At 54.2% G+C, this 27,230-nt stretch overlaps 2 protein-coding genes across 3 annotated transcripts in view; both read right to left on the reverse strand.

The window, feature by feature from the left end:
* The window catches only part of KCTD5 (potassium channel tetramerization domain containing 5), a 28,067-nt gene extending 10,112 nt beyond the window's left edge, over window positions 1-17,955 (reverse strand). For both annotated transcript variants that reach the window (XM_081256644.1, XM_081256645.1), the window contains exons 1-4: window positions 17,666-17,955; window positions 5,395-5,503; window positions 3,643-3,734; window positions 1,611-1,706 (exon numbers count right to left, since the gene is read on the reverse strand). In XM_081256644.1, coding sequence (XP_081112770.1) covers window positions 1,611-1,706; window positions 3,643-3,734; window positions 5,395-5,503; window positions 17,666-17,917 — 549 coding nt within the window. In that variant the 5' untranslated portion in view covers window positions 17,918-17,955. The remainder of the gene's footprint in view (window positions 1-1,610; window positions 1,707-3,642; window positions 3,735-5,394; window positions 5,504-17,665) is intronic.
* Window positions 17,956-18,281: 326 nt separating this feature from the next.
* Window positions 18,282-27,230, reverse strand: part of PDPK1 (3-phosphoinositide dependent protein kinase 1) — a 72,459-nt gene continuing 63,510 nt past the window's right edge. The window contains exons 12-14 of the mRNA XM_081256836.1: window positions 25,563-25,620; window positions 24,395-24,547; window positions 18,282-23,971 (exon numbers count right to left, since the gene is read on the reverse strand). Of these exons, the coding sequence (XP_081112962.1) occupies window positions 23,855-23,971; window positions 24,395-24,547; window positions 25,563-25,620 (328 nt within the window). The 3' untranslated portion in view covers window positions 18,282-23,854. The remainder of the gene's footprint in view (window positions 23,972-24,394; window positions 24,548-25,562; window positions 25,621-27,230) is intronic.

Consider the following 27,230-nt stretch of genomic DNA (forward strand, 5'->3'; position numbering starts at 1 on the left):
TTCTCTGGCATGAACGGGGGGAGCACGTCCCCAAGGGAGGAACTGGGCAAAGCGGGTGAGACTTGGGGACAGAGGAGCTGCTCTTTGCTGTGGGTTTGGGATCCGCTCAGAGGAGCTCAGGACAAAGCTCCTGAGCTGGTCTCAGGGAGGAAGTGCCCATGCAGGAGGCACGGGAACCCCTCTCCCTTCCGCAGCAGCCACAGCGAAGGTGACCTAGTTCACGGATCCTGAACCGGTGACCGCAGCTCCCGTCTCCCCAGCCCTTTTCCAGGCTGCACACCAAGGGACAAAACGAGGGGCGGTGGGAGCCTTCCTTTCCTTTGTGAGCCTGGTGTGACTGTGCTGGGGTCAGGGAGTGAGGAATGCAAATGCAACCACGGGACCCCACCTGGACACCCTCCACACCCCCGCCCCAGGGCAAGGGCAGGGCATCAGAGCGGCCCTGCTGGCTATGTCTCCGGGTGGAGAGTGGGACACAAGTGCCGACTGCACCTTTCATGACATTTCAAGAGGACGCCAAGCATTCTACAGCCTGATTCATTATTTCAAAAGACCCATAAAAAAGGGTAGCCTTAATTAGGAGGGATGCCAGGGGACCCCATGATTTCCCACCGTGGACAGAAAGCTCGCACCAGAGGATGCTCTCAGGAGCCAGAGGGGGCGGGCTGGGGTCACAGACCTGGTCTCCACCCTTCACGACCAGCGCCTGGGGCTCGGGCCAGGCAGGGTCATAAGCCCAAACCTCAGAGTCTCTGCCTAAGACACACAAACAGCGACAATGAGCTTGTGGGCAAGGTACCACCCACTCAGGAGGACATCCTTGCCGTGTTCTCAGGCCCACAGGTAATGGGCTGCAGTTCCCCAGGACGAGAGGCAGCATGCCCACAGAAACACCGGAGCGCTGTGGACAGAGGGCGGTGGGTGGGTGGAAGAGACTTGGTTCTCATCCCTTCTCACAGCCGTCCTAGCAAAAGCAGAGCTGAGGAAAATGAGGGGCATGGCCGAGCCAGAGTCAGCAGCACTTTCCAATCAAGGGCAGGACAGGGGGCTGGGGGGCTGCAGAGCAGCCCCAAGGGGAAGGGCATCTATGCCAACAGCAGCACAAAGGAGCCAGAGCCCCATCTGCTCGGCCAGCACGGAAGAGCCAGGAGGGGCCAGGGCGGACACGGGAGGGGACGGGTGCTGGGGTCAGGCCAGGAGGCACTCAGGATATCAACTCCACACACACACACACACACACACACACACACACACACACACACACACACACGCGGACACACACGGAGATGTCAGAGAAAAGCACACAGAACAGTCCTCCCACAAAAGAATGGGCTAGACTAAGAAAAATAACTGCAGAGAGAAGACTTGGGAGGTGGGAACCTAAGAACAACTCTTGCCGCTCCCCCCATCACCCGTGACCAATCCAGTCGGGACTGGTACAGCTGCTGCTTGTGAGAGGTGCTGGAGACATGATGGGGACCCATGCTTCCATGAACTGCAGGCCGCCCAACACCTCATTACTGGTCCCGGGGGCCAGCTGACCTGAGGACCCGAGCAGGGCCTTTATAATTAAAAGACCCACTGTGCTGCAGGCTCAGGGGGTACTGTACCTGCTCAAACTTCCAGCCGTCGGACATGGTGGAGACCATCTGCGTAAGCTCCTCCTCCTGACACTGGAGCACACGGTACACGTGTTTCACTGGCACCTGTGAGAAGGGCCACGGGTGAGGGCAGCGCCCGTGCCCCGCCCCCTCGCAGCCCCGCCCCACATGCCAACTGGGGATGGCGACAGGGGCCCAGGGGAGGCTGATGGTTCCCTTCCACCTCTAGGACCCAGGTCATGATGCCTAAAGGAACCCCAAAGGTATCCACCGAAGAAGCAAAAACAAACATGCTGGAACAGCTGCCGTTTTCTGCTTTCTCATCCACCTCCAAAAATATTTCCATTTCTGAATTCCAAAATAAAATGAGTCATGTTCCTGAAATCCCAAGAGCACCTGTGGCTAGATGTGAATACACGATGACAGCCATTCCTGTGCCTTGGGGGAACCACACAAAGTCTCTGAACTAAGGGGGTGCCTTGAGAGCTAAGCAGGACCAGCCTCAGCCCTGCTCACAGAAAAAAGCTCTCAGACACGCACAGCAGGTCGGACAGGAGCCCGTGGATCTTCTGACCCACTCACCCACCTGACCTTCGCTGAGCTATGCTCCAAGCTCGGCTTCTGGCAACACCGCGGGGAGCACTGGCCAAAGGCCTGTCCTAATACAGCTGCCGCTCCAGCCGATACACAACACGTCAGTGACAGGGTCACAGCTCAAAGTACACGGGTCACCACACAGCCCAAGTGCTTTCATTTGTGAAACAGTGGAGGACACTGAGCACTGCTCAGCCTGAGCCTGCTAATCCCCTTGCCAGCCTGTGAGGGGGCCTCTCCCACATACACCATGCAGTGGGGACACAGGCACAGAGGGCTGGTGCCAGCCCAGGTCACAGGGTTCGTAACCAGGGGTGCTGGGCAGAGGGAAAAGAGGCCTCAAACTGGCCAGAGATGACTGGGGAGCTTGTGGCCACATCTCCTATCCCCTCCCCGGGCCCCTCCCGCTGTCCCGATGGCCCTGTGGCTCCTGCAACAGGGAGAGGGCGGGAGCTGTGTGGTGGGTGGTCCCAGCCTCCCGCGCCGTCACCCCATTGTGCCCTCCCCTGGCCCCTGACCAGCCACTCGGAGTGGCCAGGCTGTCAGCAAGCCTCTTCACAAAGGCCAAGAGCTCCAGCTCAGGGCCTGCTGAGTGCCCAGCGGGAAGGCCCGGGGTCGGTGGGGGGCAGTGAAAGGGTTTTAAGTGGATGGTGACTCTTCATGTAGTCTGGCATGAAGCTCTGAGAGAAAGTGCACTTCACAGCAGCCTCCTGGCAGAGGGAACCCGCCGGGCAGGGCCTGGCACTCTACTAGCAAGTGCAGAGCTGGCACCGCAACAAAGACTAATGCCTAGACCCTCTGGTACCTCCCTTCGTGGGAGGTGCTAGACTCAGCCCATCTCAAACAACACTGGCCTAATGGGCAGCAGAGTGGCCAAGTGCAAATGGGTCCCACATGGGGCTCTGCACCACTGGGGACACAGTCCAGCACAAAGAGTACCTACTGAGCCCTTCCTTCCTGGTAAAAGCCAAACTCTCATCGTGCTTACACACACCTACAGGACCCCCACCTCATCTGTCTGTGCCCAGCTTGCCACCAACTCCCCTGTGCTGTCCCTCCAGCCACGCTGGCCCTCTGAATGGGTTGAGTACTCAGCTACCACAGGCCCTTTGCGCTCGCTGTGCCCTGTCTGCAATGCCCTCCCCGAGACGGCCACACACTCAAGCCCCACAGAGGCCTCCTGCTCTCCCTCTGCCCCCTCCTCACCCTCACTGGACCGTCCTCCTCAGCAGCTGCTCATTGTTCCCCACTGGAGTGGGGCCCACGAAGCACGTGCCCTGCGTGCCGGCCAGGGCGCCAGCTGGCAGAACCGCGGGAGGTGTCCAGAGGGCGGGCCACAGGCGCCAGGACAACTGCAGAGGAAGCCGGTCAGCAAGGAGGGAGGGAAGCGAGCCGCGCCTTTATGCCAGGCCTCGGAAGGTTCCTGCACCTTAGTCACCGGTCTCACCTGTGATGTTCTGCTGTCTCGTTCTCTAATTTTGTCCTTTACAAGTTTTATTAGTGAGGTGATATTGTAAAATTCTGCTTCCTCCAACACCCCTAGAATAAAGAAGAACAACTGTAATTCCCACCAGATCAAAGAATAAACGTTGTGCCTCTGCCCCTCAGTGGACCGGTGGCCCGTTCTCAGCCCAGCCCACTGGAAGCCCGGCCCCCGTCCTGCCATCCTACAGACTCTGCAGACACCGCTGGCTCTCAGGGCCCCAGGGTGCACACGGAGAAAGGGCATGTTTGTGGATGCACGTCTGGCCCGTGTCCTTCCAGGTGACCTGCTGGGTGCTGAGTTCACGCCGGGCCCCCAGGACGTTTCTCGGACAGACCCCCTCCAGAGCCTGTGGCCGTCTGTCCTGGGCTAGCGGCCGCCTCACATGGGTCCCTGCATCACTCAGTCAGAAGACGGCTGGTTGAGAGGCTGCTCAGCTGCGGGACACCTGCCAACTTAGGAACCCTTTCCTGCCATTTGCAACGTCCCCAGTTTAGGGGCTCTGAATGGCCAGGAAACTCTGAAGAGCGGATCGGAGGGGCCCTGCCTCGGGAGGCTCCTCGTGGGTATTCCAGAAGGTCAGGTGCATGCCTCCTGCCACCATGCCTGGTCGCCCCGACCAGTCTGCACTCTGTACAGCGGGTCCCTGCGCTAGCAGCACCGGGGGCTCGGAGATGTGGACTCTGTCTGACCCTTGAGCTGCAGCCTAATGAGGTCTCAGGGACTCAGCAGAGTGGGGGGTGGGGCAGCCACCGCCCAGGCAGATGTCTCTCTCTTCAAGGCCCCAAAGGGAGGTGCACCTGGCACGTCCCATCTCAGGATGACGCGGGGCGACGTCCTATCAACCCTTCCCTTTGGATCCAGGGGTGGGGACTGTGGGGCTGCGAATAAGCCCTGGAAGCCTCAGGATAAGCACTTTGGCCTGAAGGGCCAGCCTTCTACCATCCAGATGCTCCAGGCGCCCCTCGTGCTCTGAGGGGCAGATGGGAAATGGCACGCTTGGGGGCCTTTCTCCCGAAAAAAAGCACTCCATCTGAGGCTGACGGAAGACAGGTGAGCGAGGCCAGGCGGCAGGGGCTTGATCTGTGGCAAGTACCACATTTGCTTTCTAAGCAAATCACGCTGGGAACAGTTTGCCTAAAACTGTATAGCTGCACACACAGAACACACGTGTGCGCACGAAAAAGACGCTGCAAAAGAAGATGCAGACACGCAGTCGGAGGAGCAAGAGGGCCCGGAGAGAAGGAGGGAGCGGGCTCAGCTCAACAAGCAAAGGGGAGAGAGCTCTGGGCTCTCAGCACTGACTAGACCCTGAGCTGGGAGCCATAGCACGGCAGGCATCTGGAAACGCAGGAAGAACTCAGAGGGGGTTCTGCCAGGGCTGCCCCAGAAGGAGAGCAGACCCGGGGTGACCGAGACCGGGGACCCCTGGGAGGTGGCGGGCCCCAAGCTGTGTGAATCAAGGCAACCAGAGAGCAGTGGGCCCCAGGGAGGAGCCCCAACCTCACGGCACCACCAACCGGACACCTGAAGGAGGGAGTGGGTTGCAGTCCCAACCAGCCCCCACCCAGCTCTGGATTGTCTCAGCTTCCTGGAGGAAGAAAAGGGGAAGAGGCAGCACCGAGCAGCCCTGTTCCCTCTGAAATAAGCATCTGTGAGGGATGGAGCTGGAGAGCAAGGGAGGGCCCCCCCACCCCGGTCCCGCCTGCGACTCACCTTCCTCGGCAAGGTCTTTGTTAATGACCAGCTTTCCGTGTCTCAGGTAGTTCAGCACAGGCCCAAAATAGGTGGGGTCTCTGTCGATTAAATAGGCACCTGTTTCATCCTACAAAGAACAACACACCAAGGTGAATCCCAGACAAGAAAGCACAGTTCCCACAGCTGGTCCGCAGCCCAGCCACAGCTAAAGGGAGTTTTGGAGGCTTGTGGGCTGTATGCGTCTAACACACAACTGGAAGGATCAGCATCTGTGGCGCTTTAGGGAACCCCTAGGCAGCGCCGCCTGCTTCCAGCCACCTGCAGCCGTTGACCCTGATCTGTCACCACTGCAGGTGAAGCCAAGTTTAAGCTCTGTCGCGTCAAGGTGACCTCCCTATTTACTCTGAGGCAAGGAGATTGTGCACAAGGCCTCTTTCCTCACAGCTCCAATAATTCCTGAGAGCGAGTTCATCCTTTTCTCATTTCAGCAACCGTCCCACAAGAGTAACCTGACACACTTTCCCCCATGGGATGCTCTCAAAGGCGGGACTGATGCCAACAGGTCAGCATCTGAAGGACACTGCGACCCAGGCCGCCGCTGCTCATTTCGGGGCTCCTCGTTGGGCAGGACTGGGTAGTCAGAGGCTCATGGAACACAGCTTCATTTTCTGCTGCCAAGTGACCCTAGAGCCCCCCTGAGACTGCTGACCACCAAGGAGGCCTCCCCCACAGCAGCGCCTCCCGGGGTCCATCTACAGAAGGCGCTCCCTCCACACCTGGGCAGGCCCTGCTTCGCCCCCAGGGCCAGGGCCTTTCTGAGTGTTAGGGACCCTCACTGCCCACGGCACACAGCGTCAGGCATCTTGGCAGGGAGGTGGCGAGGCGGAACCCCTTGAACCTCTTGGACGTGGTGAGCCCACGGGCCCCAGAGCTCACTCCCACTGGGAGGAATCTCAACCGTGAAGCCGAGTGCTGTGTTAGGGCCCCCTTCTCACTCATGAGCACCAAATCTGGAATTTTGTGTAATAAACCTGGTGGTTTCAAGGGTTTCCTCCCGAGTCCACAAAGTATAAAAACCTGCTCTCCTCAGATCAAATCCGGATGTGGGGCCAGCGGGACCCAGAGCCTCGCTGATGGGTGGGCAGGGCCCCGCTCAGCCCGGAGCACCTCTGCCCCTTCCTCTCTCCCACAGGCCCTGGGTGCTCAACCCAACCTCCTGCCTCGATATGTCACTGCCTGGTCCCCCCATGGGCTTCCTGTCCCCCAGGGCAGCATCCAACCACACACAGACCCCCAACTTCATCTAAGGAAGCACTGGTCAGATGTTGTCCCAAGGGACTCTGCCTCCTGGCCTGGCTCCTCAGCCCTTTCTCCAGACTCCCTAGACCCCTCCTCTTCTCCAAGCAAGGCCAGAAGACCCCTGGGACAGGCTTCTGGAAGAATGATGCTTCAGCAGCCTCCCTACTGGTGAAAAACAGCCGCCATTTCCTACAAAGGGGTCGAGGTCTGGAAAGAAAAGGATGGAGCTGCTGCAACACGGAATCCAGGGGCTCTTCCCTGCACCTTGCGGATGAAAAGTGCCCAAGTGTGACAAGTGCAAATTGCCAAGCTCAGGAATTATTCATCGGCTCACCACTACCTCCACAGACAGCTGGCAGAAGGTCGAGAAGGAAAGATCAGACAGGGACTGGGCTCATCTCCGCCCTCAGGACACGCCAGGGAGCCTCCCTTGTCACACGGGGCTGAGGCCCCATGACGGGGCTCAAGGCCATGCCACCGACACACTGGGTATCTCGCTCAGCACCGAGAGTGGGAGGGAGAGGAAAAGGAAGTGACCCAGGCCTCCAAAGCCTGGAGGGATGGGGGATGGGACAGAGAAGGAGGGAAAGGAGGTGAGCCCACAAAACTGTGGTGGTGGCGCGCCCAGGGCCAGGTGAGAGGGCCACCGTCCAGATGCAAAAGGACCCCAGACCAAGCACTGGAGAGCCAGCAATGGGGCTGGGCCTCCAGACACCAGGCTGACCCGGACAAGGGCAGGGGCGGGAGGCCACTGAACAGGGGTGGCTTTTTCACTAAAAGGCCACGTGGCCAATGCTCCAAAGGAACTCCTGCCCAGGCCCAGCCCTCAGCTCGGCGCACACCAGGCCAGGCTCATGGCCCCATCTTAGGGTGCCTGAGGTGAGGCCCTCTAACCCCGGGGGGCTGAGGACTCCCCAGGAGGGACTGGGGACCCAGCACCCAGGCTGGCAAATGCAGAGGCAGCAGCAAGGGGTGGGGGGACAGCACGCCCCCATCAGCCTCCCCAACATGCTCCCACCCATACCCTATGCTCAAAGGCAAGTGGCCTCCGTGCTCAACTACCCAGCCATCCAAGGGAGGGGCAAGCCTGTCGCTGCGTGGGGACCCCTGCCTTCATAAAAGGAGCAGCCTCGGGCTTCCCTGGTGGCGCAGTGGTTGAGAGTCTGCCTGCCGATTCAGGGGACGCGGGTTCGTGCCCCGGTCCGGGAGGATCCCGTGTGCCGCAGAGTGGCTGGGCCCGTGAGCCGTGGCCGCTGAGCCTGCGCGTCCGGAGCCTGTGCTCTGCAACGGGAGAGGCCACAGCAGTGAGAGGCCTGTTGCTCCGCAACGGGAGAGGCCACAGCAGGAGCAGCCTCACGGATACTTCCAGAACAAGGTCAAAGAGTCCAAGGCGTTTGCTGCTAACTGGGCTGGAGCCCAGGCCCAAGGGTGGAAGAGCAAAGAGGACCCCACCTGCGTCTCAGGGTCTGGAACCTAGGCTTTGTATCCACCAACAGATGTTCCTGGTGGCCCAACTGGAGAACAAGAGAGGCACTGGTCCCTGGAGGTGCCGGGGGCACAACTGGGAGAGAGCTGGCACCACAGCGAGGGGGGCACAGAGCCACAGTTGGCAGAAGCACGGAGGTCGAACCCCTGGGGTCCAGGCTCACGCTCGGCTACTCAAGGCGCATTGCTCCTCTCTCCAGGCCTCAGCTTCCCCATCTGTCAAATGAGATACTCAGCCAAGAGGAGGCCGGGGGCCCTTCTGGCTCTAATGGTCTGTGTCTAGTCCAACGTCTCTTCAAGGTGACAGAGCTGGGCTCGTGACCTGTCCTGGGGGCTGGGACAAATTCCAAGGCAGAGGAAGCCACATGCTCTGGCCAGAGATGGGGAAGCACAGAGCCAGGAGACTGAAGCACACACCTGGCCGGGCTCTCGGAGACATGCGTGTTCCATGCCTCCTCCCCGGGCAGGAAGCGAAGGCAGTGCCTCCAGTGACACCCTCCCCACCCCCCACCCCCCTGCCGCACAGTCCATGGCTTATCTTAAAAACCTGTGTGAAAACTTAGAGGAGGCCATCCTGGGCACTCAATCCACACATGGGTTGAGAAAGCTGGGGCCGAGCACCCCAGAAAGAGAGGCCTGGGTGCTGTGCATCCAGACCTGCACCAGAGCACTGGCTGCCCACAGCTGGGCACCCCACCCCCCATCTCAGGGAACACATGCCAGCTCCCTGGGTGTCCCAGGACCCGCTGCCTGAGCCGGCCTCCAGGGGACTGGGGAAGCTGGAATGGGCTTCAGTTGGGACCCTTGTCACCCCATGCTTCTCCCATGTGGTGTCACCAGCTGAGGGCAGGAAGCTCAGTCCAGCAGCTGCCACGCTGGCCCCAGCAGTGTGGCCTTAGCACTCCCTCCCGGGAGGGAAGACCCACCCACCTAGACCTGGAATGCAGGCCCATGGGGTGACCCTAAGATACTGAAGGTCAAGTGGCCATCCCCTAGCAGTGACAAGCCCGCCCCTCCAGCCCCGCCACTGCTAAGCAGACTTCAGGAGGCTTCATGGCAGCCTCCTCCATGGACCCCACAGGGCTCTCTGGCCCAGTTTCTTCCCGTGGATGTGTTTTGCTCTGATGAGCTTCATTAAGAAACAAGGACGAGGACTTCCCTGGTGGTCCAGTCGTTAAGAATCCACCTGCCAATGAAGGGGACAGGTTCAATCCCTGGTCCGGAAAGATCCCACATGCTGCGGGGCAACTAAGCCCGTGCACCACAACTACTGAGCCTGCGTGCTGCAACTACTGAACCCTGCATGCCTAGAGCCCATGCTCTGCAACAAGAGAAGCCACTGCAATGAGAAGCCCACACACCACAACGAAGAGTAGCCCCCGCTCGCTGCAACTAGAGAAAGCCCACACACAGTAACGAAGACCCAGTGCAGCAAAAATTAAAAAAAAAAAAGAAAGAAAGAAAGAAAAAGAAACAAACAAGCCTGAGACTCTAGGGTTAGGAGAGACTGGGCAGCAGCATGTTGGGGCGGCGCTCTCATCCTAGAAGGAGTGCCGGGGGCCCCCAATTCCACTGGGCTTTATCTTGGGCAACAGCCCAGAGGACCGCAGACTGACTCTCGTTTAGAGGCACCCAGGCAGGAGCTCTGGAGGAACACCGTCCTCCAGCACCTGGGCCCGAGCAGCACTCGAGAGTGTATGCGTGCCGGCAAGGGCTGCCTGCACAATCGACTGTAACCAGGCTGCGACTGACACGGGCGCCAGGGCCCTTGGCATCTCATGTTGCTTGTGTTTGTAAGTGGCCCTGGGGCCTCCATCCTAAGGCAGAAATAAAGAAAACTACAGAACACAGAAAAAGAGAAAATACCAAAACATCCCAAATTCAGAAGTCTCAGGCTCGCTTATGCAAAAGCACAGAGAGAATGGTCTCTGTGACACCCACACCAGCAGCGGAAGGGGATGCCCGAGGCTCGGCCACCGGCAGCTGTGGTAACAGCAGCCCATCCATCACCTGCTCACAGGAGAAGAACCTTATGATGTGCACTTGGCATGGTCACACTTACAAAAGGCGGCAAGACACGAGGATCTCTCTCTTCCCTCCCTCTGTCCTCTCCTCAATTTATATAACAAGCATGTGCTACATTTATATAGTGGCAAGGCTTGAGGTTTTTGGGTTTTTTTGTAAAAGAGTCAAAATTAAGATTGCTTGCTTGACAAATCATTTTCCTCTATTGACTAACCCCACTTCTCACTGAATCTGCATTTGACCTACTTGTGAGGTGCTGGCTTTTAAAATATACATCTACCTTAAAGGCATAAAAGAGAGAAATGCCGGACTTGGCTCTTCAATATTTAATGGAGGTCATGCCCATCAGGTTACACACTGTTTGCTGGGGGCTCACTGATGCCCAAATTGGCCGAATCCCACTCCAAGAGGGCCCAGCCTCTGAGGCCGAGCTGCTGGGCTCCAGGGAACTGTGAATCCTGCATCCCTGAGCCTGTGTCGCAGAGGGAACGCCCTGGCCACAGCCAGGAGCACCCTGCCTGCAGTCACTTCTCTGAGAGGAGTCAGCAGGCAAGACAGGCCAGGGCCCAAGTCACACGCTCTCTGAGGAGACCCCTGACCTGCAGTCCCAACATGGACGGAGGCAGAGAAGATGATCCTGATTGGAAACCCGCACAGCCTCACCCCGTCCACTCCCTTCTGAGCAGCCTAGCAGCCTCAGCCCTCGGCGGTGGATAGGAGGCAATGCTCTGACAGGGCCACTGAGGTTCTCCTGCTTGCCTGTGCCTGGCTCTCACGTTCAAGACAGCTTCGAGTGCACTGCGCGGCAAAACATCGTGGGTCCAGGGCGGGCCGCCCACCCCCTTGATAGAACCGTGCACATGGCCTTGAAAATGGCCATAAGGAACGAGGGTCGAGGAAGTCAGGCTCTCAGGCAAGGCTGTAGACAGAAATGCATTCTGTGGCCACGTCTCACTCCAGCTCCGTGCATTCTCTGGAGAGGCCTGCACCTGGCTCCTTTCTATCACCTTCCCAACTTCCACAAACACACGAACTAATGGAACACGAGAAACGCACGGCCACTGGAGACCAGAAATGCAAAGGGTTGAGTGTCCCAAGCTAAACGCAAGATGTATTCTGTCAAATTTCCCCATTTGAAATCTGAACGCAAAAGCATAGAACTTTCTGTACACAAACATTTGCAATCAACATAATTAGAAATAATTTTCACTCTGAAATTATTTAAGTGATTCTGTTTCACTTAAAACCTTCACCTCTGCCCTCTTTTCTCTTTTGTTTTCTACAGTTTGTCAAATCCTTGACCTAGAAGAGGCCTTAGACATCACCAACTACAAATGAGGAAACAGAGGCCCAGAGGCCCAGAGACCTGTCCAAGCAGCAGATGTGCAGAACTGTGCTGACGTGTGTGGGAGTGCTGGCTGCTTCTGACTTAGCTTTCCCCATATAAGACCCTATGACGCCCTGTGTACACCTGGAGATCGGAAACCCTTCGACACACACAGGGAATAAAGGAAAAGCAAGGGCTCTGGGTCATTCCCACCCTCAGATCTCAACCAGCACCCAGCTCTCAGGGCCCTGACCCCCGGGTGCCTCCCAGTCCTAGAATGTGGCTTAGAAACAGAATTTAGGGTGACATAGAGGACTCAAACGAGGCTCACTAAGAAACAAATGCAAGAGGACGTGTGAAAGGCCCCCAGCACATGAGGCTCCTGGTTATTCTCATAGAATAAACGTGCTTCAAATTCACCTAAGGTGGCGGCGGGGGGGGGGGGTTCCCACCAATCTCCACGAACAAGCGGAGATGGCTCACAGGGACCGTTCAGCTCAGCAGGACTGGGGCCCGCTTGGAACAGATGCCACATCAACTGTGCAGACAGAAACAGGCATCAGGCCACCCCAGGGTGTGGGGCAGTCATGGGCAGGATGTCGTGGGTGGACCTGCCAGCCGGAGAGCCACCCGTCCAGGTCACAGCGCTATGAACATCTGTCACAAGGCAAGGGGGCAGCCATCTGTCCAGATTTCTCAGGTACTTCCCTCCCTACAGACACTCCAGTTACAGAACATCTGCACATAAATCCCCTACAGATGCCACACTACTTAGCTTGGTGGTGAGAGAGAGAGAGAGAGAGAGAAATTAGGAAGTCAACTTGACATGGAAACAGGCGGAAACCACGACTGCCTGGGAGAGAAGCACCAGCAGGAAGAGCCCAGGGTCCCTGGCCACAAACCTCCCCCCAGTGGTTCTGCCAGCCTGGAGGCGAGGCCCCCTCCAGGCCCAGAGTCTCCAGTCCCCTGGACGCCAGTCACTCAGCTCAGGCAGGCAGGACATTCTGCAGCCAGGACGCCCCGCCAGGGGTTCACACCACGCCTGCTGCTCCCAGGGGTGCCCAAGCCCTCCCCAGCAGCTGCCCCACAGCCACCGCCCTGCTGGCTCCAAGGCGGCCTCTGTTCTCTTCCTACGCTCGGCCCTGCCGGCAGATCCGGTGCAGAGTTCCCCCTTCCTTCTCGCTGGGGCTGAAGAGCAGGCCCACGGCTCCTCAGCACCCTCGCCCACCTCCCCTCCTCACCGAGGACTGCCTGGCGTCCAGCACTGCCTGCCTCTCCGTTACCTGTTTCGAAAGACCTACCTTGGCCTATGTAGTGGCAGTGATGGGCTGGCCCAGCTCATCACCTCCAGAACCAGCCCCAACAGAGCCTGGCTTGTAACACCAGGCCAGGATCCTGGAAGCCCAACCACTGAGGAAACTAAAACCCACAGAACATAATATGGATGACGAGGAGAGATGAACGGTACACACCCCTGCTCAGATGCCTCCCTGATGCCACGAGCCCATCCCAGACACACATGGAGGATGGTACTGAACTCTGGAGCTGTGTTCTCCAGGCTCGAGGGCATCAGGTTTCTTGTACGATAACTCGATGGCTGCCCAGAAGCTGTGCCCCTCCCCCTTGGCACAGGCTCCAGTGCCCAGAGTTGGGAACTGGCCCTCCAGGGCCTGTCCTAAGAAGTGTCCGTCTGAGAAGCAGGGGGCGCTGAAGGGCCCAGCTTCCACACCCCACCCTCTGAGGCCGGCCCAGCAACCAGAGCTACCTGCCAGCAGCATGAGGTTTGTGGCAAGTGAGGGAGCGTGTAATAAGTGACAAACAGGAACAAAAACAAATTCTGAGGGGGACAAAAAAGCATCCTTGGTACATTCTTTCTAAAAACAAAGTACAAAAGTAAAATAAAGACTATTAAGAGCCATCTCTAAGTCCTGCAACGACCCAGCACCAGGCACTGTGTGGGGGAGGGCTCATATTCCTCAGCTTCCTTAATTCTCACAACTCCTCCTCTGTGACTCCGCTCAGAGAGGTACATTAACTAACCCCAAATCGCAGGGCAGGTTAAGTTGTGGGTGGAGTCAAAGTCAGGCCTGAGTCCAAAGTCTAACTCGGCCACCATGAAAAATGCTCCGTACCCCCAACACCCACATCCCACCAACTCCAGACTGGAATGTGCTGGGCGCTCTGCAGTCTGGGGAGAGCGCCAGTGCTCGAGGTGGCCTGCTGGCACCCTGGCCACACAGACCCCTCCCTGGGTGCCACACAGAGTCAGCTCCTCTAAAGGACTTTAAAGATTCCTGGCCCAATGAAAGCTGTCCTTGAGCATCCCTGGAAAGCAGCCATGTGCACCCACTCCAGGGGAACGCAGCCACAGACAAGCCATAAGGAGCTGGCATCTCTGGGTTCCCATAAAACTCTATTTGCAAAACCAGGCAGGTGGACCGCACCATTCTGACTGCTGCTCGAAACCAAGACCAGTCACTGTCCCGCTGGCCAAGAGCAAGTGAAGGCTGCCCGTGCAGTCGGGGGAAAGAGGAACTGCTCTGCAGTTGACGACCACTTCCTCCCAGCTACCCTCAGACGGCTGCCAGGGGGACGGCTGACGGCTGTGTCCAATGCCCCGAACAGCTCTCCTCACTAAAGGCAAGGCCTTCCTCAGGGCTTCCCTGCTCAGGTCCGAGGGGCCCTGTGGAGAGGTGACCATGGCATCCATGGCGAGCGAACCCCCACTGCACTGGGCCACCACCTGCCCAGGGCCTGAGCCAGGCGCGGGGTCAGGGCTGAGAATATGATCGGAGCCAATCCTCAAGCAAAGCATAAGACGAAATGCATAGTGGTTCGGGACCCCCACTCCTGGCCTCAGACCGGAGACCCAGCCCTCTCACTGGAGCTGACGATGCTCTCAGCCTTTCGCCTCTGACTTAGTCACACAGAACATAATCTGCCGTTTCACTCTAAGTAATCCCCACTTCTCCTGCCAAGCGGCTTAAAAGATAGTCCTTCCACCCACACCCCCACCACTTAGCCCTGTCTGTAAAACTCCTTTCACTATCTTTCTAATCCTACAACTCTAGCTGGGGGTTGGCACAGGCAAAGAACTGCAGAGGACTTGGCATGTCATCAGAAACACCTCGACGGCCCCACCCCTCAAAGACCCATCTGATGCCACCACATCTGCAACCCCAAAGCCAGGACAACGGCCCTGCTGAAGGGCAAAAGCTCATGTGAAACACACAGTTTTCTCCAGGTCTGGCTCAGCTGCAGAGACTGAACCCCCACCCCCACCCCAAATCCTACTTAATCTGAGTGGTTTCCAACCACCAAGTAGCATTTCCTGTTTCCCTTTTATTCCTAAAGCATCTCCACACTGAGACAGGGACTGATTCAGCTCTGAACAAACTCTAACTTGTTTTCAACAATGCCACTGGGCCAGGTACCATGGAATACAGAGATATAACCCAAATGAATCACATGTCGAGTATTTACAAAGCACTTCTGGGAAGGAGTGTTACACCTGGCATGCCCCTGATGGAACAGGGGAGAGAAAAATGACCCAGGATAGCAGGTGAACAGATGCCGAAATGAATAACACAGAAACAGCCCTACTGGGGAAGCACCAGGAGGAAGTGAGAATTCACATTTGGGCTATCTATAGAGAGAACTTCGTGGCAGCAAGGGCCCCGAGTCAAAACTGGAGACAAGAGGGTAAGGGTTTAGCGGCTTGGGGCACAGTGGGCAGTGGGTCCCAGTTACAGCCCAGCTCCCCACCCTCCCTAACAACCTGTCTGTCGGCTATTTAACAAAGCACTCCTCCAGAAAAATGTCCTGACACCACTCCTCCCACAGGGCTTCATGACTGAACTCCCCGCCAGACATTGTGCGTTTAACAGCAAGCTCCAGGTACTCTCCCAGTGAACTCCAAACTCATCAGGCTCCTCAAAGATTCCAGATCTTCCACTTCTTGGAACTCCTCCCCCTGATCTCCCCACCCAACCCCGACCCAAGCACTACTCTGCAAGCCCAGGTGCTCAATAAACAGGAGACAAATGCCCAGCAGGAAATCTTCCACCAGGTGCATCCAGCCCTGTGAATATCTGCGAGGTATGCTTTCATCAATCTTTTAACTTTGAGGTCAGGGCTTGGAGATTTTTACATGTGAATCAACATCCTGTTTCTCTTCCATCACATAATTACTAGCATCCCACTCTTCCAAACACCCCTTTCCCTCCACCCTCATCCTCAGATTCCTCACTCAAGGTTTAACTATCTAGGAGTGAATCTCTGGGACATTCTTTCATCAGAACCAAAGGGGGAAAAAACTGAGAAGAATGAGTACCTTATACATTTTCTCATTTGAGGTAAAACACTCTACGAGCATGACTAATGGGAATTAGCATTACTCTTTCTGGCAAATTCACATTTGTGGCTAAAACTAACCCATATTTACTATCAATTATTTTATGAGACAGAAACTGTATCTGCTGCATTACCTTTATGTTCTAAATTTCAATTTTACAATTGGGAAATCAAATGTGGTTAAGTGGATGATGGTGAAAAAAAGCAACTTCAACATAGACATACCCTGATAAATTACCCTCCCCAAAGGACTACTATACAGTAAAGCATAATTTTTTTAAGTAGTCTTGAGACAGTAAGACTTAACTGGGCAAACTATAGTTAATCAGCTCTGAATAATTGTCTCAGTGCTGAACAGACAGCCATTGCCTCAAAACAACCCAATGGACAAGAGCAATGTAAAATCGGACTCAATATACAAAAGAGAAACGCTCAAGTAGAAATGCAAGTGAATGACCACTAAGGCCCACTGTTTAAACAGAAAAACAAAACAGTAAAACATACACCCACGCTATAAAAGGAAAATCATAGCTAACAAAAGCTTGTTTCTATCCTGGAGATGACTGTCATTTTCTGGGAGGTCAACTCTCTAGGAGTAGAGAGCTTGGTCAAATGAGCAATGGAAACAGCTTGGGTGGGGGGGGGGTGTACCAGAGCGCTGGCATCTCAAACCCTGATTTCTACCCATGACTAGTGGTTTTGTGGTAACTCGAGTTCTCGTCTCCCGATCATAAGGTCAAGCCACACAGAGGATGGTCTGTGTCAGGCTTCTGGATCTTCAAGAGGGATCTGAATCTTTCTGGGAAGCCTATGCCTGGCAAATGCTGGGCTGGCAAGGCACAAAGCCAAGTGCAATTATGTAGGCTCGAGTGAAAGACACAGGAAAGTTAGAATAAGGTTTGTGAACTGCCTAGGATAAATACAGGTAACAACTATTCTTCCAACAGAGCCTTTTCTGAGTTTCAATGCTGTTCAGCTCCAGAGATATTCTTCAGCCACACAAGTCTTGTAAAGGTAATAATCAAAATAGTTTCTAGTACCATCTGCACAACAGTATGAGCATTTAATCTGATGAAAGGCAATCAGCAAACCAAGCTAGAGATTCCTATCCCTTTGAGAGGGCAATAGGAAAACTAGGTAAATTAGAAAGCAGATTGAAAAATATTTCCTATTTTGCTCTTCCTTAACACCCCTAAGCCACCCCTTAATATGAGCAACATTCCGTTTGAAAAATCACTCTATGGACGGCACTTTCTGAGAGTGCTGAGTGGGTTCGTGTTGCGGCTGAAAACGATGGAGAACCAACTCTCTAAATGCAAGTCACTGGGAAAGGCAGGCCACCCGTGTCAACCCCCCACACCAACGTTAAGTCAAACGTCTGGAATGTGAGAAGATGAGAAGAACACCAGGGTTCTCGGATTCCAGAGCCACTAAGTACACTGGGACGGAGAAGAGGTGTTCTCACACCCGGGGCAAAACAATGTGGGGAGGAAAAGAAAGTAGATCCACAGCAGAGTCTGGGGTCTGCGAAACCTCCTCCACCGAAGAGCAGAGAGGGCGAGACAGAGAGACACCCCGAGGTGGACTGGCTGGGGATCTTCGAGGGTGGTGGGCGCCAGGGCGCCATCCTCTCCGTCCCCGGCCCAGGCCAGGGAGTCAGGGGGCTCGGGTCGAGCTGGTGACGAGGGGAGCACGGGGCTCGGAGCCGGGGCGGGTCTCCTCAGCGTGGGGTAGGGGGCGTGCGGCAGGCCGCCGACCAGGGTGGCCCGAACCCTCCTGGCTGGCCCGCGCGGCCCTCACCTTGTCCGAGTCCAGGTCGGGGTCGGCCTGGCACAAACGGTACAGGAAGGATTTCGGATCCCGGCACAGCGTCTGCCGAGTGGTGAGGAAGTAGGTGCCGCCGACGTTGAGCCGGACCCACTTGGACACGCTGCCAGGGCGCTGGGCTAAGGCGCCGAGCCCCGCGCTACAGCGGCGGCACAGGCTGCCCCCCAGCCCCGCCCCGAGGCCGCCCGGGGCCGGCGGCAGCAGCTCGCAGTGATTCTCCGCCATTATCCCAGCAAGCCCCGCCACAGCTCCTCTCTACCGGAAGCGTCCGGCCTTTAATACAGTCCTCCGAGTTCCGTCCCGCCCACAGGTCCGCCCTCGTAAAGCGCCCACCCCGACGTCACGCGGGAGGCGGAAGTTCAGGTCCGGAAAAGCGGCCCGCCATGCCACCTTCCGGCCGGAGCCCGGCGCGGCGTGGTCCGATAACGCCGGTGTGAGCGGGCCGCGGCGGAGCCGGGCGTCGGCCTCTAGAGGGGTTCGCTGGCCTCCGCCGGGCACCTGCATAACCGGACGCCCGTTTCCCGGCCCCGAATCCAGGTCACCCGACCCGCGACCCGGCCAAAGGAAGAGCTACGTCAGCGAGCGTCTATACTCTACATGCTTTTTTATTACAAGACTACCGAGCATACTTGGAAAATTCATCATCCGGTAACTACATCTAAAGCACAAATACTTGAAAAAAAGAATAAACAGATTCATTAAATTATGATATGATTAAATCATCGACCAAATAGAAAATTTATATAATAAAGCCAGAAAAAAAGTTGTAAAATATAGTTTACAATAATTATTCACATTCAAGGCTGTACATCAATACATACAACAACGTGGCCCCGAACATGAATTCAATCCAAATAATTCATATATTAGATTTTAAATAACACAGACTGAACTAGAGGCCAACAAGAGCCAGCAAATAACCTTATATAAGAATAAAAATACAAAAGTGTATATCCTAATATCATTGCATTATTTGTCTTCATAAGTTTTTTTTTAATTTTTGCTTTGCCTGTACATCACAGTTACAGCTACAGACCAGGTAGAGAATATTATACATGTTCTAACTGACTGCCACCAACCTGAAAGACAGCTAACATACTACTGATTCATCCTATTTTGTGTTGTTAAAGAACAGCTACAGCAGCTCTAAATATTGCAAAAATTTGATTGCAGTGTCCAAACTTATGACAGAGGCTTTTCATCAGCAAAACGACCCTTATTCATAGTCACTCAGCCAGATGGGTTAGACCAGGGTGGATTACACAGCTAAAAAACATTTTGCCTTTTGTAAAAAGTTCTCTGTACATAAAGTTTGGTATTTCTTCATATTGAAGAAATGAATTCTGGGGGAAATTCAGGTATACATGTAGGCTTGCCCACCACGCTGTCTGAGCTACAGATAAAACTGCCCTTTGCTGGAACAGCTTCCGCCCCAGACCAATTCTCCACAGGCAGCCTAATTTACAACCCTGCAATCTTGGGCCAGCAGCCTGCACCCCTCAGAGGCTCTGGGAGTGACTCCTGCCCCGATTTAAGGCACTTGCCATGTAGTCTGCCTAAGAGACAAGGGCCACACCCACTTGAGTCACCATCAGTTCATGTTAGGTTTGGATATGAAAAGAAACAATATGGAAAAACGCATATGGCACCATCTCCAAGAATAGTACCTTCACCATGTTCTCATAGTGGCTGCAGCCTCTGCCTCATTCTGCGGACCAACCTGGGGAGAAGGGAATTTGGGGTGTCACAGGGAAGGTAGGAAACCTACTTCTGCACAATCTGGCCATAATCTCTGGCACAGCCAGATGGCACTGAGCATGGCACCTAGAAAAATCTTTCATGCATGTTTCACCTCAGAATTGACACACCCCAAACTGAAGTGGAGAAATTAAGAATGAAACCAAATTTGGGTGGTTTGTACTTCAAGACAACTAGGCAACCTGCAACACTGTGGTCGAGGAGAGGGGAGGAGAAATCATTAAATCCTTGTCAGCCAGGACAATCACATTCTACAATGAAAAAGCCTGGCCAGCGTGCTCTACTGAACTGCTAAGACCTGACTAAGTCGCGCGATTTGAAGAACACGGGGGCAAACAAACTTCTGTAAAATCTAGTTGTCTACATGGTTTCTTTTTCAAGTAGAGCCTTTGCTCTTTTACTGATTCCAAATGGCCCAATGTACTTTCTGAGTCTATAAACTTAATTACAACTCATCCACTAAGTATGTGGCAAGGTCAGTTCAACATTTTTTATCTCTGCTGACTGTGCAGATGCAAATTCAGTACCATTGTGGACACAAAGTACAAGACTCTGTAAATATCACCAAGCACTTGAAAGCCATAGCAGCAGGGATGGGAAGGTAACATGCAAGCACAACCAGGTTCTTTCAAAAAAATAAGGAAATTGGCTTTTGGAAAAATGTGTCACAAATGGCCTGCAGTAATGACAACATTTTAGCATTTAAAAAAAAAAAGCAGTCTTATTCAAACATTCTTGGGAACACACAGCTTACCAGAAATTGATTTGTTCAGGATCTGTAGGACACAACTAAGAAAGTTCTGTACTGGAACTCTGAACATCTAAGCATCAGATCAAGACAGAGGAGAAGAGAGACTATACTAGCTTTAAAATGAACAAACTCTTTGACCCCAAAATACCACTTCTAGGAATCTGGGCAGGGTGGGGCCAAGGGAGATCAGAGTCAAAAATCAAAGATTTATAAGGATATTAATCACAGCATTATTTAAATAGTGAGAAACCAGAAACCATCTAAATGTTTTATAGCAATGAAATGGTCAGATAAGTTATGATAAAAATTATTAACCACTAAACTCTACAATCATTAAAAACAAGGTTTTTGAACAACATTAAGATAAATACCAAGTGAAAAAAGTGGGGTGCAAAATGGTGCATGTTGCAATGTTCCCACTTCAGTTACAAAAGCAAACACACATGTGCGGGTGGGGAGGAGGGGGCAGCAGGCTAGGCACCAAGATGCTCACAGTGGTCTTTCCTGGGCGCTGAGCCTCCAGTTGATTTTTTTCAGAAAACAAATGTTTTAAGAAAGTACAAAATCACCTGGAACCCCAGGCTGGCACTCTGTCCTCAGGAGTCTGTGCCACAGACTGTCTCCTACAATTCCTTCAGGCCTGCACCACAAATACCACAGAGTAGCCCCCAAGGGGGCTGGGGTAGGTGCAGCTCCCGTCAGCTCTGGCATGACCCCAAGAGCCATCTTTCCCAAAGCAAGTCCGTAACCAGCTTCCCCAGAGTCAAGGTTCAGGATGGCAGGCACGCAGGGTGCCACTCACAGGGTGGGGCTTTGTGCTCCACATGGGGCTGCCCATTGCCCACTGGCCTGGTCAGGTCCACAGAGGGAAGGAAACCCCATCCAAACCCAGCTTCCTCATGTTCCCAGAGAGAGGCAATGCACAGTGGGCTGTCTGGGCCAGCAGAGACTTGGCCCTCCTGGCCGTCCTCCCTCCACTCTGTGCCAAGAGAGGCTGCATGGTGTGAGACCATCGCTGCTTGACAGGTGCTGGCTTTGGTGCTTATCCCTGTCTTGTCCCCTCTCAGTAAGACACTCCTGGATCTATTAAACACCAGGGCATTTTCTTTCTCACCTTGGTTAAGACCACACTTATATATATTTCTAGGTATGTCTGCATGTGTACAGAGACTGACACCCGCGTCCACGTCTTAGAACATAAGGCACCTGCATGCCAGGACGATGGCTCAAAGGATGAGGTGGATAAAACTAAAGATGACATGAGTAAGCACAGGGTAAGACTGGAATATATAGGGGCCTTAAAAAAACAAAAAGGAAAGAGGACTCTGAGCAGAGAACGGTGACCTACAAAGAAGGGTTCAGCTGTCACTGGCTCAGGTTGGGCAGTCACTTCAGCTCTGCCAGCTTCGAGCTCAACCCTGAACCCCTCATTCTCTGGTTTCGGAGGTTAAGATGGAGCTTGTCGGTTAAGCCCAGGAGGTAGTGGCGCTATCCAGAGGGAAGAATGCAACGGAAGATTTGTCTCTCCCCGAGCAGCCCAGCCGAGTGCTCTCTTAAAAGCCAAATATCAGCTCTGCTTATTTCCCTGCAACCAGACACCCAAGAAAGACGCTGTGCAGGAGCGGGCTCCTCGCCCTCCTAACTGCACACACACAGATGAGGACGCTCTGACGAGGGTAAATATAAACACGGGAGTGCGCCTGAAATCAAAGTCCTGAAAGAAAGGGTCAAGACTCACTTTCTGGAAAGCACGTGAACACAGGCAAGACTTTTCCAAAACGAGGAGGAGGAAAGGGGGCTCAGTCTACGACCACACCCCCAGGGCAGGCACCTCCTACACCTTGGTATCCTCGACACACACACACACACACACACACAGCCCAAGCAGAAACCCCTGGCAAACCTGGCTCCCACCTCTGCTCCCATCCAACCCCTCTCCCTGTCCAAGCACCGTGGGATTCTCCACATCAGAACCTTTTTCCTAGTTTAAGAGCCACTACTATTATATCACTAAAACAGTTTAAGACATCTTTCCTCTACATGTGCACCAGTGGTCACACAAGGTGATGGATGGTTCATTTGAGATAGGAGACGGGGGCAGAGAAGTAGTCGGGACCTTTTCTGTGGGAGGTTCTGTTGGTGCCTTTATGAAAGTCTAAAGGAAATGGCAAAGTCATCCCTCCCCTGGGGACAGAGCCATGTCTGTGAGCGGCAGCCTGCAGGCCCCAGCGCCTGCTCCTCTCCCACCTGGGACTGAGGACTGCCCCCCAGGGACACCCTGGGCAGGGAGAGGAATGGCTGAGCCCTGCCTGGCTGACAGGCGTTCTCTGTTCAGGGGGCAGCAGCAAAGACAATCAACGGACCGGTAAGCCCTGGACCATCCTAAGTGCACAGCAGTGCGCAGCCTCTAAAGAGCTAAAGGAAATAAGCCTGAAACTGAAGGAGAGCGGGCTGGGGCTTGGGTTCAAGTGTGGTGTTCCTGCCCCTCATGCAAGGTGAGTGACACTTTTTTCCAGGCAAAGTCCACTTGATGGGGACCAGATGACCTGGCAACATGAGAAGGTTTTTTGATTTTCACTGTGCATATGTAAAAACGCTCTGAGTTAGACTATGAGAATGTTCAACTTTAGCAAGAAAAGCGTGCATGTGGCAGCTGGGAGCCTGCTCTCCTCCGTGAGGCCTGCGTGTGATGGAGGACCGTCCAGTGTGCCGACTCCAGGCACCTCTCAGCCCTGACTTAACCCTCCACCTTTCAAACAAAACTCTCAGGAGGGGCCACCAGCTCTCACTCCTCCACAGGGAGGCCTCCAGGCCCGTCTGCTGCACTGCCCTGGCCTCACGCGGGGAGGGGAAGCCACTGAGCCCCATCTCCTGGTGCACCTGGTATTCCTCCCAGGCAGGTACTCAGTTCCCCGCCTCAGAGGGCAACGCTGCTCCGAGGGATGACACATCAGAATGCTTGGCTGGCACCTTCTAACACAGCAGCGACTCCGTATTTCACCTGGACAACCTGTTCTACTTCTCAGTGCCCGAAGCCTGCCCGGCCAACTCACAGACAGCAAGGACCGCAGAAATCTCGCAGCCAGGGCTACTTGAGGAGGCAAGCACGGGCTGTGGGGACCAGGCCATACACTAGGGACGCGAAGAAAGGAGCACACGGACAAAAGCCAAGAACCCGCCTGCTCCGCGGAGCTCGGGGGTCACCCCAAGAGAGGTATGCCTGGCTCCCTGGTGAAAAGTTAGTTCCACGATGATCCGGGGGCAGAGAGAGCCCAGAGACATGCCTGGGTGGTCCCCTTGGCCACAGCAGGACCGGCAGGTGACAGGGCACATGGTGGAGAGCTGGTGCCGCGAGTCTGTCTACGAGTCCGGGCGGGAACCAGGCGGATGTGCATGATGCTGGTTCCCATGGCGAGCAGAGTGCGAGAAGCTCCACATGGCACAGAGAGCAAGCAAAGCGACCCTGAATTCCTTTTTGTTATTGGTTTTGTTCTTTGTGTGGTTGGGTATTTTTCTTTTCTTTTAAATAAAAAAGCTGCAAGGTTCCGCCGTCTGCGTCCCCCTTGAGATGGCTGGCAGGTGGCCTGGAAGTGTCCAGGTGGCGGTGAGCCGTGCTGGGCACACGTCCTGCAGCGGGTGCAGGGCCGCGGGCGTCACTGCACGGCGGCGTCCGGGTGGCTCTGGTATCTGTGCCTCCACACCTCCTGGATCTTTTTGCACCATTTGTGAGCATTCCCGCTCGGGTCCATCAGGTAATATGTCCTATTTGGCTGCAGAGACAGAAACGTTTAACATTCTCCAGGGAGTCCCACTAAGACCAGCACCTCCACCCATCAGCGAGAAACTGTAAAAAGAAATCGCCCTCCACTGCAGCCACCGCAAGTCCCTTCTGGAAGCACATAAGCATGTGAACTTTTTCCTTCCACATATGTGCAGAAATTAAACATACAGGTGATGACCTATAGCTCCCTGAGGTCACCCCCAAACTGAAAACAAGCACAGGCATCTCCAGCCCAACTCTGAACTGAGCCATGAACATTGGGGTCCCTGGAAGGTGGGAAAGGGGGAGACCACTGCCCCCCAACTCCAGATGCCTCCTTGGGCCACAGCATTTGGACGCTCTGAATGGAGGCACAAAGGCCCAAAGGCCTCTTAAGTGCCCTGCAAGGAAGAACCCGTGGGGACAAACTCACCGTGTGGACAAAGAAGGTTTTAAAATTCTTGGCCTCTGGCCGGAGTTCTTGTGACCATGGAATTTCACCTTTCAAGACTTTGTTGACAGGATCCACATAATATAAGTGTGGCCCTTCTGTGAGGAGTAACTGTCGTCGCCGTGCAAATAAACCCTGATGCAAATTAAGAAGAAAAAGAAAGAAAGAAGACACTGCTTGTTAAGGCTCAGAAGTGGATGCTGACAGCAGTTACTGCTGCCTTCGAGGTTGGACTGTCAGAGTAGCTCCAGGCACAGGGACCACTGCTGGCCACCTGCCCACTTGCCTGGGACAGAGGGGTGTGCACACCTCCTCCTCACCTGGACCCAGCCCCTCAGGTCAGAGAGAAGCGGGCAGCACTCACTGCCCGGCCTGTCTCCCTCTGTGAGCTGGATCCCGACGCCCCCGTGCCGGGCGTCATGTGGGGGAGCGGCCACACAGGCAGCGCACCCGAGGCCAGCACACCAGCACACGGCCCTGTTGCTGAGTCGGCCAAGAGGGGCCTGCCCTTGGCAGTCAGGCCCCTGCCGCTTCTCCTGCTCTCTGCTCCATGCCGAGGCACAGTGTCCTGTCTGCTGGCGGTCCCGCCACAAGCCACCTTCACAGAGGTTCTCATGGCAGAGATGCCCCAGGGTATAGGAGGTTGAGTGCGGCCAGCAATGCAGGCTGGGAGCCCGAACTGAGAAGGACCCACAGCAGCAGAGAGAGAACATTTGTGGAATCTGATATTTTTGGACACGTTAATCCATTTTAATTAATCCATAAGACATAATAAGTAAGATTTTCAAAAAGAATTCTAATGAAGTAATAAATGACTTGCTGGGATTCAAACAGAACCTCCTCAACCAGACAGAAGCCTTGACCTCAGTGAACCCAGCCTTGGGCACAAATCGGAACCCTGGCTCCCCAGTCAGAAACGAGAATCTGCATTTCTGTCTGCCACAGCCTCTGCGAGCTTTCAAATGCCTCCCCCAAATGGCTGAAATCTTCCTCAGCTATGAAATCTAGAGATGATCTCTTAAAGGGAACCAAGACAAAGGTGCTATGGGCAAAGAGTTATACAGGAGCCCGAGGAGCAAGGCCTGATCCTGAGTGAGAACTGGGAGGAAGATACAGACGCACGGCAAGGAGCCACAGTAATCTAACTTACCTTGCGCTTGTCTACTGGACCCATTTTTAGTATTAAATTATTTTCTACAAACTGGTGCCTATAAAAAGAAGAAAACATGAATGAGACACCCATATCAGAGTCAGAGACAGAAATTCTCTGAACACCTCCCTTCAAAACAAACTCCCCGATGGCACTGTGAACTCTGCTTCAGTAATGTGAGAAAACCCAAATGTACCCTAGCATGCAAGCCCTACTGCTTTACAGAATTTGCAATCTGTATGTGGACCAGGGTCCACAGATCCTAGAAATATCACCTACCCTCACCTCTCCTCAGCAGGGGAAAGGCAGAGGAGAGGTGGTGGGAACACAAGTCCTCATTACTTTAAGCAAGGCTGGGGTGAGACACAGAACCTCACCAGAGCGGGGAGGCCACTGCGAGGCAAGCTCAGGATGCAGACTGTTGTTCTCAAGTCACCTCCCCAAGCTGGGACCCCAACTCAGCGCTCAGAAGCCACTGCACTGTTTAGAATCACAAATCCCTAAAAGAGCCAAGTGGGAAACTTGCTTTAAGAGCATCTTATCTGGGGACTTCCCTGGCGGTTCAGTGGTTAAGACTTCACCTTCCAATGCAGGGAGTGTGGGTTCGACCCCTGGTGGGGGAGCTAAGATCCCACATGCCTCAAGGCCAAAACACCAAAACATAAAACAGAAGAAATACTGTAACAAATTCAATAAAAGACTTTAAAAATGGTCCACATCAAAAAAAAAGAGAACATCTTATCTGGTATTTCTACCATAGTAATAAAGCACTTGTATCCAAATACAGCAGGAATTTAGAAGGAAAAGCTTCAAATACAGGTTTTGACTTAATATACGTTGTTAACAAGTATAGTCCACTTTGATTCGTAGGAGTTTAATTTCTGCAGGTTCTCTCTTTTGGTTAAAGCTAACAGTTACTACTTTATGTTCTGTCTGATTTTACTGAAATTCCTAAGGTTCTACTGTAGAAACAGGAAAAGGCATAAGACAATTGTCACCTCAAACAGTGACAATTTTACCATGTGAGTATCTGAGCACATCCACCTGCTTCCCCTGGCTCCTCTTGGGATGTTCTCCCACCAAGCTTAACTGGCCCCCAGGTCTGCCCAGCCTAACCCACCAGACCAAGGCCCACTCCCCAGAGCCCACTGGGCTTCTCCACCAGTGCCCCATCACGGAGGACCCAGGCCCAGGTAAACTGACACAGCGTCATATGGATTTTGAAAACAACTAAGAAAAATGTCAATAACAATAAAAAAAGTGTTATGACCTTTATGAGGAAAAGTGCGATGCTTCCTCTCAGACATATTTAAAAACCAACCAAACAAAAACAAGACTTGAAAGAAAGAAAAAAATCAAGATTTTGTGAGAAAGAGACGTAATGAGGGTCACTGCAGCACAAGAAATACAGGGCCGAAGGGAAAGCCCCTTAACCAGCAGGCCCTACTATGTCAGAATGTATGCGTAGGTAAAGAACCACAAATTGATAATAAGCGGAAGACTTTAAATTATCGGCGGTGGGGGGCGGGGGCAGGGGGCGGGGTGAGTGCAGTCTAATCCCAGGCCAGTTAAGGACCGCACCACCAAGGCCTCCAGTTAGCTGGGCTGCTGGGGCCGGGTCACCAGGGCAGCCTGACAGGCAAGGACAGAAGGGAGCCTTTGCAGCCT

Source organism: Mesoplodon bidens (genome assembly GCF_964165515.1).
Source record: "Mesoplodon bidens genome assembly, chromosome: 15".
Classification (NCBI taxonomy): domain Eukaryota; kingdom Metazoa; phylum Chordata; class Mammalia; order Artiodactyla; family Ziphiidae; genus Mesoplodon; species Mesoplodon bidens.